This window comes from Chionomys nivalis, chromosome 25, assembly GCF_950005125.1.
Source record: "Chionomys nivalis chromosome 25, mChiNiv1.1, whole genome shotgun sequence".
NCBI classification, from domain to species: domain Eukaryota; kingdom Metazoa; phylum Chordata; class Mammalia; order Rodentia; family Cricetidae; genus Chionomys; species Chionomys nivalis.
In genome coordinates, this window is record NC_080110.1 from 35413748 (window position 1) to 35427654 (window position 13907).

Genomic DNA, 13907 nt, shown 5'->3' on the forward strand with positions numbered 1-13907 from the left:
CCTGACCACTAGGAGACGTGCTCAGGATCAAGGTGGCCACCCCCTCTAGGAACAGAGTCCCAGTGAGATGGGCTGGCAAAGAACACCGGCCAATGGAACCACAGAATATGCTGCACACTACAGGCCAGAAGGGGGCAGAGCAAACAAGCTTAGCAAGGAAAAGACAGCGCCTGAGAGTATGCGCTCCTGCGTGCAGACTCATGAAATTGGGAAGGAAGATTCTGGAAGTTCAGGAAGTGACACGATTCACAAGCCTCTCCCCTTAAGGTTTATATTAACAGGCAGCAACAATCGGTAGAATGGAGCAGACTCCTTGGTGGAGCTTCCAGCCGGAGAGGGCCCCAGCGAAGTGTCTGTTATCACTCAACGCCCATTCTGGGATAGGCTTTCCAGTGATTAAGCCCCTGCGCCATCTCTAAGGAGCCCCAGCAAATCACTGACTCATGAGCTTCGCCAGGAGGAGCCACGGCTTTGGTTTCCCATTAGTGCCCTATCTGGGGCAGATGAGCATTTGTTCACAGCTCCTCACTACACTCAGTGAGGTCAGCCCAGCAGCAGATGCCCAGGGAGTCCCACGCACAAAGCTTGGGGTGTTCCGCTGTACCACGAGGGCCCACACCAGGTCTCAGTCCACACTGAAAGGGCAATGAATAGCGGGTGCTGGGTGTCTGTTCTATACTGCAGGCCAATCACAATCCTTCCTTCATGACCTCAGAGGGTGGACTGTGCTGGCGGTCAGCACTTAGTGCTTGCCAAGAAAGCGTGAGGGCCAGAGTTCACACCTTCAGTCAAGGTGGGTGTGCAGCCTGACCTCTACTCCAGCTTTGGAAGGTGGAGACGGAGCAGAGCATGCTGGGTAGCAAAACTAGCTTTATCAATGGGGTCTGCATTTGACTGACAGCCTGCCTCAATGAATATGGTGGGAGAGCAATCAAGAATATGGTGGAGGACTGATCAAGGATGATTACTGATATTAACCTTGGACCTCTACATGTATGCATATACATGTGCATGCACACACAATATGCATGTACTGCCCATGTGTATATACACACAGAGAAAAACACACACTCACACATGCTGTGGGACAATGGTCTTCTATTGTTTTAATAAAATACTGATTGGCCAGTAGCCAGGCAGGAAGTATAGGCGGGACAACCAGACAGGAAGTAGAGGTGTGTCAATGAGAACAGGAGAATTCTGGGAAGGAGGAAGCCCATTCCTCTGCAGTCCTGACCAGAACACAGAGGAAACAAGATGCGACTGCCCCGCTGAATAAGGTACTGAGCCACATGGCTAACACAGATAAGAATAATGGGCTAATGTAAGTTATAACTGTTAATAAGAAGCCTGAGCTAATGGGCCAATCAGTTTATAACTAATGTAGACCTCCGTGTGATTTCTTTGGGACTTAACAATTGTGGGAACTGGGCAGGACAGAAACCCGGACAACGGGGGGGCGACAAGAACAGGAGAATTCTGGTAAGAGGAAAAAAGTCAGACTGTAGTCGTCACCCAGATGCAGAGGAAGCAAGATGGGAATGCCTCACTGATAAAGGTACCAAGCCATGTGGCTAATACAGACTAGAATTATGGGCTAATATAAATTATAAGAGTTAATAATCAGCCTAAGCTAATAGGCCAACCAGTTTATATAATGTAGACCTCTGTGTGTTTCTTTGGGACTGAATGGCTGTGGGACCATGCAGGACAGAAACCTCTGTCAACACACACATGAAAACTGGGAAGAAATAAACCACACAATTTCCGATGGTGATTCTCATGAGAACCTCTAGGGCCGGAAGTAAATCCTGAAATGAGCCAAAGCTGTGCACCCTGACATGACATACACACATGGCAATGGGAACACACTCATGGGGCAGTGGGCAGCTGGGGGAGAGAAAAGCCCCTCTTTCCAAGGTTCCCAAGAGCAGAAGAACATTCCCAGGAGTGAATGCCGACTTCTCAAGGCGAGTGTGACCTCCACACAGGGTTAGCTGTAGCCAGGCACCTACCTTGCTTGTCTGGTTTGGTTTGATTCCAGGCCCTCGAACCAGCAGTGGAACTTTGATATCAAACTCATACAGCTGTCTTTTGTCTATTGGCAAAGAGAACTGCCCTGAAACAGAACGCACAAGGTCAATGCAGAGCCAGGACGCTGGCAGCACACACACCTTCTGAGCCACCAAGAAACTGAAAAGATGCCGTTTTAAGATCTATGTGTTGCATGAGCATTTGTGTGTGATTATGTGTGTATACACAAGTATGCCACATGTGTGCCTGCCCTTGAAGGCTAGAAGGAGATGCTGGATCTCCAGGAGCTGGAGTCACAGGTCACCTGACATGGGCACTGGGGACTGAGCTCAGGTCCTCCAGAAGCTGCCTCTCCAGCCCCTTAATTCTAGTTTTATAATACAAAGCTTAACTTGCCTGGGGTCCTTTTCAGCACAAGACAGGAAAAATAATTGAGTTTACCATCTCCAGATAAGTAACTAAAAATGACCTGTTCTAAACAGGGCAAACTGAGCAAAACAGTGTCTGGGAAGGAACGAGAGGCAAACATGGAAACATGTATGCACATGTGAGCTGATCCAGGTGAATGGTGCCACTCAAAAACTGCCACATAAAGAGAGAAACACGCCCCATCACTCAGTACACCACAGTCAAGGCCACTAAGGCAGAAAGGATTCCTCAGAAGAGGAATTCCGACAAGATACATGGGGACAGAACAAGGAGATTAACATGTGGCAGTTTGGTTTGAGAAATGGTTTCAGCAACAACCTCCAAGGGAATCTCACTGACAGGTCCAGAGGAAGGGACCAGGTTACACCCCCTGGCCCATCAATCCACACTGGTGTCCCCAGAGAGGCTCAGCCAGACACCTCACAAACTGGTGTAAGATTTTAAGACAATCCTGAAGCCATTTCTGACAATTCTGAATCCTCTCAGCCTCTGTGCCATAGTGCTTCCCCTCCTCCCCTGGGAACCAAGGACCTAACAGCTACACATGCACGTACTCAGTTCCTGAACAATTACCCATATACGTATGTTTTGGTTCAGTCCCCTGGGAAATAGGGTCAAAATAACCTCTTACCTCACCTGATCTGACAACAGCTCTCCAGCCAATTATTGGTAATAGCCCTTTCAAATAAGCCAATCATAATAGTCAAAGAACAACCCCCCTTGCTTCTGTGGCCCCTTTAAAAGTAGACTGTACCAGCTCTTCGGGGTCCCTCGGCTTCCCGAATGCTGGGGGACCCTGTCATGACAGAATTAATAAAATCCTCATGCTTTTGCATCGGCTGTGGAGTATGAAGTGGTCTCTGGGGGCGACTCCTCCTCGGTGTTTGGACGCTAGAGTCCAACATTGGAGGCAGGAAGTACAGCACGGACAGCATCTCTGGGGCAGCCTCCTGACCTAACACTACCCTGTGTCAGGTCTCCAGATCACAGCACCAATCTACAGGAAACTCTGAGTGGAAATCAACAAGCAAGCCTCACCAGACAGTAACTAGCCAAATCCAGGATAACAAGTGTTCTACACAACAGAGGGGGCACTTTTCTCAGGAAGTCAGTAGCCACTGAGACTCGGAGGAACTCAAAATTCAAGGTCGTAAGTAGAGTTATCTGCTTGATAACTTAGATGGTCGTGGAACCATTTGTGGATTCCCGGGTGCCTGAGAGGTGCTTCAAAACCTTTAGAAAATAGCCGGGTACCAAGGTACACGGTAATTAATCCCCACACTTGAGGGCACAATGGGGCAATCATGAGGTCAGGGCTGGGGTGTAGGTCAGTGGTGCAAGGGCTGCAGTCTGACTGTACTGCACTGCAACACCTGCCCCCCTCACCCCTACACACAGAGAAAACCACGGGGAGGAGGTCAGAACGCGCACGGCCATCTGTAGCTGAAAATATGAGCGGGAAGACAGGAAGGTGTTTCTCATTAGTGCTCTACTCAAAGAGGCAGGATGGATGCTGACCAGGCCTCAAGCTCCTAGTCAAGCGATCCTCCTGCCTTAGCCTTTTCAGTTAGAAATACAACAGCCGGGCAGCCACACCAGCTCCTACTCTGCCCGTTAAAGAAGAGCCACGATAATGTATTGAATGCTGTATGAATATGCACAAACGAAAGCACACCTCACACCAGCTCAGAGGAAACGTAAAGACATAGAAAACAGAAAACGCTTGTCTTTAGCTAGAGGAGGGACAAGTCAAGGGCATGGAGTCCACCCAAACTGCCGCTTTCAAAAACCAGGAATGTCCCCAAACTGTAAGACTTAGTGCTAACGTTGCCCACGGGCAGCTTTCTGTCTCCCGTCTACAACACACTCCCTAAGCTCACTTATCCTACAGATGAGCTCATCTTCTCTGTGCCTCGGCCTGGCAAGTCTGCTGTGAAGCGCTGGACTCCGGCCACACGGGTGACAGTGGGGATGTGTTCTCACGGACGACAGTGCTGACCCTGCTGCTCACCTGTGTGGTAGCCATTGTCTGAGGTATAGAAGATGTACGTGTTGTCCAGCTCGCCGGTGGCGTCCAATCTCTTCACCAGCTTCTCCACGAGATCGTCAACTGAGAGCAGAGTTTGCCACCTGGGAACCAACACAGGGTAGAATCAGGACTTCAGGGGCAATGGCTGCACAAAAACACCCATCCCACTAAAGCAAACACCAAGAGCTCAATCTGTCCCCCAGATTCTGTCATTGCAAAAGACATATTAGAAAATTCTAGAACATTGCCAGGCGGTGGTGGCACACGCCTTTAATCCCAGAACTTGGGAGGCAGAGGCAGGTGGACCTCTGTGAGTTCGAGTCCAGCCTGGTCTACAAGAGCTAGCTAGCTCCAGGACAGGCTCCAAAGCTACACAGAAGCCCTGTCTCGAAAAACCAAAAAAAAAAAGAAAAGAAAGAAAGAAAATTCCAGAATACAATAATTACTTCACTTCAAATCTGTTTCCATAGAAATACATCAGGCTTTTAATAATAAGCTAACTTTATCTTTTACTGTTTGGGAACAGAGTTAATCAGAAATCACTACAGGTTGTTTCAAATAAGTCTGTGCTGCACTACTGTTTACTAGTCCAAACACTAGGCATTGGCCTATAGGCAAGAGGCCAAAGCTTGTTTACTGCCTGTTTTTATAAAGTTTTATTGACACATAGCAATATTTTCATATTGCCTAAGGCTGCCTTTATGCTGGGACACACAACCTGCAAGCTTACATTTGCTACGATTATTATCTGATCCCATAAAAAATGTTTACTGATCTCCGGTCCAAAGTCAATCCACTCTAAGAGAAAAGTAGTGAATTTTCACAAAAATTGACCTAGCACATCTTTAAACTCCCAAACATCAAAGATAAATACTCTGCTCAATATTTGGTCTGATTTCTATGTAGCTTTCCCTTTAAGCTTGGGGAGAAATTGTAGTGTGGAGTGGCAGGCCGCTTCCCTGCTGCCCCAGCTCCGGTCACCTGGCTGCCCGCACAGCTTTATACCCGAAATAATTACACGGAAACTGTATTCTTTTAAACACTGCCTGGTCCATTAGTTCCAGCCTCTTATTGGCTAGCTCTTACATATTGATATAACCCATTTCTAATATTTTGTGTAGCACCACGAGCTGGCTTACCAGGAAAGATCTTAACCTGCGTCTGTCTGGAGTGGGAGAATCATGGCGACTGCCTGACTCGGCTTCTTTCTCCCAGCATTCTGTCTGTCTACTCTGCCCATCTAAGGGTTGGCCTATCAAATGGGCCAAGGCAGTTTCTTTATTAACCAATGAAAGTAACTCCTCCATCAAGAAATGTTCAAGCAAATAGTTCAAGTTTGTCATTTCCTTACCAAGTCTTAAAAGTAGGCATTTTAATCAGTGTTGGGGTCCAAAGAACACCATGCACTTGAAGGCAGACGAACGCCTGCTGGCGGAGTGGCAGTGCCCCGAGTGCTTCTCCCACTGGCCTGCCTCTGTTTGCTCAGGAATAACACAGTGGCCACCCCAGCCTCAAACCATGCACACTGAGAATGGTCTTAATCATAAAAGAAAACCTCACCACCGCAGCGCTTACCTCCTTCTGAACGCGTCATCTAGGAACTGTATCGAAGAGTTCGTCATGGGAGTCTTGGCTTGCCGAATTAGCCAGTGCTTGTTCTAAAGTTCAGAAGAAACCAATGTTAACATCAGGTCGTCACTGTCACATTCCAGGGAAGACAAAGGACCATCTACACTCTAGCAAACTATCTAGAACAGTGCTTCTAAATCCATCAGATATTGTGCATATCAGATATTACATTATGATCCGTAACAGCAGCGAGAATTACAGTTATGAAGTGGCAACAAAAATTATGTTGCGGCTGGAGGTCACCGCACCATAGGAACTGTATTAGGGCTGCAGCATTAGGAAGGTTGAGAATCACATGACAGACTGCCTCTCAGCTCTGCAGATGGACAGATGGACTACTCCAGTACTCTACCAGCCTCCCACTGGTAAACACCCCGTGCTCTTTCGTTGGCAGCAGTGATTAGACACTCTGGTGAGTGCCATAGAGAAGCTACCAGCTAAAGTGAGATTCAGCTGGTAACTCTAATCCCGTCAGCTACGGGCAAGTACTACCTTACCTCTCTCTAAGTTCTGCCTGTACAGCCCTGCGTTCCACAGTCTGTCAGCTCAAGAGACTGACATCCCCGGAAAAACCCTGGGTTTAAAACCTCAAGTTTTGCACATATGACACACTACCAGAGCATGCAAGTGTGGTCCCCAGCAGTCTACACAGGGCAGCTTGCAACTGCCGGTAACTCCAGTTCTTAGTGGATCTGAGCCCTCTTCTAGCCTCCTTGGGTACTGTACCCACAACATAAACCCACAGCCAAGACACACATTTAAAAATACAAACAAAATCTTAAAAAGTAACAAAAACCTCTTCAATTTTGGAGGGATCTTTTTTTTTTTTTTCCTTTCTTTTTAAAACAGAGATAGAGATGGAGATAGGATTTCTCTGTGTAGCTTTGGTGCCTGTCCTGGAACTAGCTCTTGTAGCCCAGGCTGGCCTTGAGCTCACAGAGATCTGCCTGCCTCTATCAAAGGCGAGCACCACCACTGCCAGGCAAGAGGGACTTTTTTATGTACACAGTAGCCACATTTTAAGTAACAAAAACATCCCCGTACGCCATCAATTATCGTGTATTCACAAGGCTCTAAGTGACGACTTTTCAAACTACACTCCTGAAACTGTTCCTTGGTTAATAGGTTTTAGAAATTCAATCTTAAGTTCTCTTGTCGGAGGTTCCCATGAGATCATGTGACTTACGTAACTCAAAGTTTTCAATCTTACTGCTGCTCCCCGGCAACTTCTAGGAACTCTTTTTGGAGCACAAAAATGAGACTAGTCCACTAGTTAAGTCAGCTTCTACTGTAAGAGCATACGCCTGTGGTGTGGCGAGAGTATGCCAGATACTTCTCTCCACTGTAACCATCACAGTAATCAAAGGCTCGAGGCCGCCCCCTTCAGGAGAACAGGAGCATAAACTCCTGCTCATTTCACAGACAGAAACTGATGCTCCTGGCTCGGATGTCAAGACTCATTCTGTACATTAGAAGCACTGTGACTTCTCGGGAAGAATCAGGCAATGGGGATCTGCTTACACCCTCTGTCAAAGGATGCATAACTCACTAACTAAAGGATACTTCAAGGAGACAGGCGTGGTGGCACACACCTTTAATCCCAGCAATCAGGAAGCAGAAGTATGAGGGTCACTGTGAGTCTGAGACCTTCCTGGTCTACACAGGCTTAAGATACAGGAGCCGTTAGCAGATGAGGCAACTGCTTGGCTGTGGTTTGATCAAGCAGCCTGTCATCCCTACACACGCCGCACTGTGCCACCTCCCTTCTTCTCATGCTTTGGGCCAGTGAAAAGCCCTAAAGGTGCTACAAGGGCAGATGTTCTAGAGACACAGCTACCAGGACAGAGGAGGCAGGAGACATGCCTAGCATCAGGAGTGGTGGTGTCTTTACCATCCCTGGGAATCTCTTCGAGCTGCTCACTGATGTGTGGCAGGAACTTTCTGTCTGTATCCCTGAAAACACTGCACTAGGAACAAGTGCAACGGTCGCTCTGGGAGCTCTGGGGGGAGGGGACTTCTTCCAAGGCTCATGGCTCCCTGCCTGCTAGATACGGAGAGTGAGGCTTACTTAACGGATTAGAGGAACCTACCGTCCCATGGATGTTGAAGTTCTTGTTTCTTGGTGCAAAGACATTCTGGAAAGCCTTCTGGTACTGAGGTGCAGCTGTCCAAGGAGAGTGGGGCGCTGGGGTGGAGATCATCATGAAGAATGGCTCAGAGTTGGACTTGTAGTCGAGGAAGTCCAGGGAGAGATTGGCCTGACACACACAGAGAGTTGTCATCTCCTGCCCCCGCCTAGCAACTGCATACCCAATAGGGAATTTTCTCTTGGTAGACAGTGTGGCTACGAATCTCTCATGTATTTCACGTCACAGTCATGTGTGTAGTATGAGGGCGGCAGGACCGGCTAGCTTACACCTGAAATAATTACACAGAAACTGTATTCATTTAAACACTGCCTGGCCCATTAGCTCTAGCCTCTTACTGGCTAACTCTCACATCTTGATTAACCCATTTCTACTAATGTGTATCGCCACTTGACTGTGGCTTACCGGCATGAGTCTAACTACCGTCCATCTTGGGTAGGAGAAGCATGGCATCTGCCACACTTCCCTTCTTCCCAGCATTCTGTTCTGTCTACTCCACCCATCTAAGGGCTGCCCTATCAAAAGGCCAAGGCAGCTTCTTTATTCAAACAATGAAATAAACACAAATACAGCAACACACTGCTGGAATAATAATTTGGTTTGGACAATGCTTACAACCTTGACATGTCTACCAAGGAAAGCAACTGAGACCTTAACTGTAGAAGACCTAGAGGTTGTTATGGTCCCCAAACAGTAAGACATAGTAAACTGTCTATTTTAGCATTAACTTAAAATAATGATGGATATATGGCCTCAAAGAAAGTTAGGGGGGCCAGTGAGATGGCTCAGCAGGTAAAGTGCTTGCTGCCAAGCCTGATGAGCTGTGTTTCCTCCCAGACATCCCAATATGGCAGAAGGGCAGAACTGATCCCAACATGGGGGAAAGACAGAAATGAGCCCAACATGGGGGAAGGGCAGAACTGATCCCAACATGGTGGAAGGAAGGGCAGAACTGATCCCATTATGGCAGAGGGGCAGAACTGACCCCACATTCTTTTTTTTTTTTTGGTTTTTCGAGACAAGGTTTCTCTGTGGTTTTGGAGCCTGTCCTGGAACTAGCTCTTGTAGACCAGGCTGGTCTCGAACTCACAGAGATCCGCCTGCCTCTGCCTCCCGAGTGCTGGGATTAAAGGCGTGCGCCACCACCGCCCGGCCTGACCCCACATTCTTTAATCATTTCATTCTGGCCCGTTCATGCCCTCGTTTCTCTCAACACAAAGGGCATCTGTCTTAATTCTTTTACACCACAAGCTCTACAGCTTCCTGTGGTTTCTTCAAGACTCACTTCTGTTTGGTCAAAGCACTCGCGATGGCTCCTCCCTTGTCTGTATTGGTTACTCTAACCTCCCTCAGGCTTCGGCTGGAAAGTTACCTAAGTCGCCCTTGACCCTTGTCTAACCTACCAGCCCCTGTGCGCACACGACCACACACCCACAGCAGGTTAATTGCTGGTCGTGAAGAGGCTACCCTCCGAGGAACTGGGCTTTGCTCACTCATCAGGGAATGGCTGCACCACGTGCTAGACTGAGAGTGAACACTCTAGGACAGGAGGGTTCCACCTCCGCGAGCCCTGAAGGACATCTGAGGAGAGTCCCTCTGAGGCAGCCACTAGAGCTGCAGGGGTCATGAGGACACTATATCAAGAAAAGCGCCCTCTGGGGGTTCTGATCAGCTGCAAGTACTTTTTGGCAGGTAGACCCGTCTAGATGGCAGCCGGCCCCAGAGCTCACCAGAACGTCCGTCAGGTAGTCCGTGCTGTAGTTCTCGCCGTGCTTCCTCGCCTTCCCGTTGATGGAGAGCGTGTAGTTGTAGTACTTAGAGTTCTTCTCCTGTAGAAAGGAGGAAGAAAATCCAAAATCTGAGTCCAGAGTGTGAGCTCCTGCTGGGCTCGATGAAGTAAGAGGGACAACTGCTCAAGCCCCCGAATTGGGTTCGGGGGACATCACCATAGACCAGAAGATTTTCATAAGTCTGTGTGGTTTTAGAAGCCAGACATGGGTCAGGAAGACCAGCCCACAAATGATAGGAAAAACACTTGGAACGGAGTGACTCACCAGTCAACAGACTGTCATTAAGGAGACAAATAGTTTTCCATAAAGTGAGACTTATGTTGGCAATGGGGCTAAGTCAGAGCACACATATTTTGCATCTGGGGCTGTGAGTAGTCGCCACTGACCTTAACAGTCACTTACCAAGGCATACCAGTAACTCCAGCCCAGAGGGACGTGCTCCAGGCCACCTGCATCCGGGGCTCCATACTGAAAAGACAGCCAAGCAGGATGTTAGAACGCCCTAGATATGACCAGATGAGAAAGAACAGTCAACCGAGCACACCTTTCGGCCAGGGCCTAAAACACAGCAGGCGTACAACTGCCCCCAAAACACAAACTAGTTAAAGAATAAAGAACTCCCTAACTCAAGCCATTTCTTCAGTGGAGTCAGTAACTCTGGTCACTGCTAAATCCTGCATGCCCCTGTTCTGAATGGCCAGTGTGCCATTTAATCATTTAAATGTACAGAGCCAGTCACGTGACACAAGCTTCAGACTTCAATGCAGAGGCTGTATCTGAACACACTTCTGAGAAAGCAGGCTGCGTCTACGCTATGACGACACCGCAATAGCTCTAGGACATGACGTGTGGCCTATGAAGCCCAACACTCGCCGTCTGGCTGCTACAGGGGACTCTCATGGGGTGAGAGCTGAGCTACGACCCAACAGTTTAAACGACCCGTGGCTGGCAACAGCCAAGAGAACCAGACCGTGGACCATTACTTCAGCTGTCCTGATGAAATCTAAGTTTGAAGGCCAATTTACCTGGTAAAATGGTTGTGACTACAGTACTTTCCCTAACTAAATACAGTTAGTGCTGCCACTTAAGACAGTATAGAATCTCTGGAAACGTCATTACATACACATCAGATGACCTCTAGTGTGCAAAGCAGCCTAAGTTCCCTTCTGGCCATCAAAGGTCTCTGACCCCACGACACAGCGTCTTTCTACTTTCCATGATTCTCTCAAATTGACTCACAGGTCACAGAGCTATGCCCTCAATGACAGGGAGGAAGGAGCGGAGAAAATCCAGAGCAGATATAGACCTCTGGCTACTGCAGGAAAAGGGTGTGTGAGAAAATGTACACTGTCTCTTCACCCCGCTCCCCGTTTCAGCCATCACTAGAGAACCCAAACACCCCCAACACAGCACAGATGCTAAGAAAACTGAGACCCAGGGCGTGGACTTGTGACTATGGACCTCGAGGTGACAGGCCACAGTGAGGCACCGCCCGCCCAGCCCCACGAGGCCAGCCATGTTCCCACAGCCGCACTGCCATGGGGCTGTTCCTTGGTCAGTTTCCCCACAGTCTGGTCGTTCGGTGTGTTCTCACCCTGAAGGTAAGAAAGGAGCTGCACACTGAATTGTGCTAATTAAGAAATGATCCCATGAGACCTGAGCAGAGGCTGGGAGCAAAAGCCCCCCACTTGATGTTGGAAAAGAGGAAATGGAAAGGAAGATGCTGTGACAGCCACGTGACCAGAATCCCTGGAGAAAACAGGGAAGCGGAGACAGATGGAAGAGCACTCAGGACAATTTGTAAATAAATGCTGTGGGGGCTGGGTAGAAGGAAAGCAACTGCAGAACCCAAGCACACGTGTTTGTCTGCTGAATGCGCAGGTCAGCAAAAAGCTGCAAATAACTCTTTAATAGCATGACTCGAATTGACACCAATGAGAAAAAATTATTCTCAGGAAATATATTAATTCACATTTAAATGCCATCATAGGAAAGGAAAAGATCATTCAACACACCTCATTCAAATACTTCCCAGCAAAAAAGGTCTGATAACCGCACATTGATCTGAGGATGGCGGGGAACGTGCTTGGCTCCTGGATCTTCTGCCAGGACTTGCTGCTGCAGTTCCCCTCCAGAGTGTTGTTCACGACGTGATGGTTGTGCGGGTACTTCCCAGTCAGGATGCTGGCTCTGCTGGGGCAGCAAAGAGCGCTCGGCACATACTACAGGGATGGAAGAAAGGGTGAGGTTAGACCACAAAAAAGACTCAGCGAGAGGGAAGAGGAAAGCACTTAATGCTTGCATTTTAATTTCAGGGTCTCCTGGAGCAGAGCTCTTTCTATACACACGGTGCACACCAGAGCTGCTCAAAAGTCATTCATCAGAAACAACAGAGTAGATTTAAAAAAAAAAAAGTGACCAAGTTGCTACTTGAGAAGAGGGGATCATGAGAGAGGTGGAAGAGATTGGGTCAAAGTGGGGGCAGTAAAAAGGACACATACAACATGAAAGCAGAAGGAAGCTGGGTGGGGGGGCAACAAGAGGGAAGTGAAGATGGGGAAGGGAACGAGCGTGCGCGCACACACACTGTTATTAGATCCATTACTTTTTGTTTCCTAGCACAAAAGCTGATCATCTGGAATTCATGCTAGCATTACTGTTTCAAGTACTTGCTGCCTTCAGGTGCTGGGACAGAAAGATCAGGGCCCAGCACATCCCAAGTGTATGCTCCCCACCAAGCTGAGCCTCCAGCTCTGACAGGCCTTTGAAAATGCTCAGGAGGGTGATGGTCTCCACATGAACACTCACTTCTTCCTTTTTTTTAAAAATCAGATGTATTTGTCCTCTGTAACTTTTTCTTTCAAATTTTTGCCTTGAAAAGATTTTATTTACATGTATGTGTGAGTGTGTGCGCTCATGAGTGTTTGTCATTCGTGTGTGGGTGCAGAGGGTGTCAGGTCCTTCATAGTGGGGCCATGGTTACATGGTTACAACCATTGCTACATGGTCGATGGACCCACATTCCAGTCCTCAGGATGGTGCAGCAGGCAGCTGCCACTGCGGGACCTCCTCTCCTGCCCTGTCTCCTGTCACTCTGACCCAGAGGGGGGCTTCAGCAGGGGGATTGTCCAGATCAGCGTCCTGATTGTGAATCCACACAGGAGGATCCAACCCACTGTGGGTGACACCATTCCCCAGGCAGGTGGTACTGGGCTGTATAAGAAAGCTAGAAAAGCCAGTCATGGTGGCGCACACCTTTAAGCCCAGCACTCAGGAGGCAGAGGTGGGTGGATCTCTGAGTTTAGGACCAGCCTGGTCTATACTGAAATCCTGAAAAACCAAACAAAAGGAACAAATGAAAGCTAACAGGCCAGCAGGCCAGCAGGCAGTCTCCCTTATGGTTCCTGTTTCAAGATCCTACTTGAATTCCCTGACTTGCCTCAGCTATGAACGGATCAGACCTTCTGCCCCCACGCTGCTTTCAGTTGCTGTATTCTACTGCAGTAGCAGAAAAGAAACTGCAACATTTCCCTTTCTGCCCTGTGACCTCTTATGGCCAGTATGGCATTATTACTGAATTTTCATATTTCATTTCAGCACTGGCTCAGGCATTCCTTCCTTTAAAGACATCGCCTTTATGGGGTTGATCTCTGGTACTGACACAAACCAACCCTACCTTGGGGCCGGATGTGTAAACCAGTGGTTGGGCATGAGTACAGCAGCCCCGGTAGCAATCAAACACCAAACGACACACCATCGTGACGGTTCTTACCCAATCCTCATTCTAATCATTCTAGATAACATTTCAAATCACTTAACTGGATCTAAGAAAAGTTTTGACTTTAATTA

The 13907-nt window shown here is 48.2% G+C and overlaps 1 protein-coding gene across 1 annotated transcript in view; it reads right to left on the reverse strand.

Annotated features, from left to right (window-relative positions):
- The window catches only part of Gns (glucosamine (N-acetyl)-6-sulfatase), a 37344-nt gene that overhangs the window by 15435 nt on the left and 8002 nt on the right, over positions 1 to 13907 (reverse strand). The window contains exons 3-9 of the mRNA XM_057757877.1: positions 12074 to 12280; positions 10461 to 10526; positions 9999 to 10097; positions 8212 to 8379; positions 6068 to 6150; positions 4475 to 4593; positions 2016 to 2119 (exon numbers count right to left, since the gene is read on the reverse strand). Coding sequence (XP_057613860.1) covers positions 2016 to 2119; positions 4475 to 4593; positions 6068 to 6150; positions 8212 to 8379; positions 9999 to 10097; positions 10461 to 10526; positions 12074 to 12280 — 846 coding nt within the window. The remainder of the gene's footprint in view (positions 1 to 2015; positions 2120 to 4474; positions 4594 to 6067; positions 6151 to 8211; positions 8380 to 9998; positions 10098 to 10460; positions 10527 to 12073; positions 12281 to 13907) is intronic.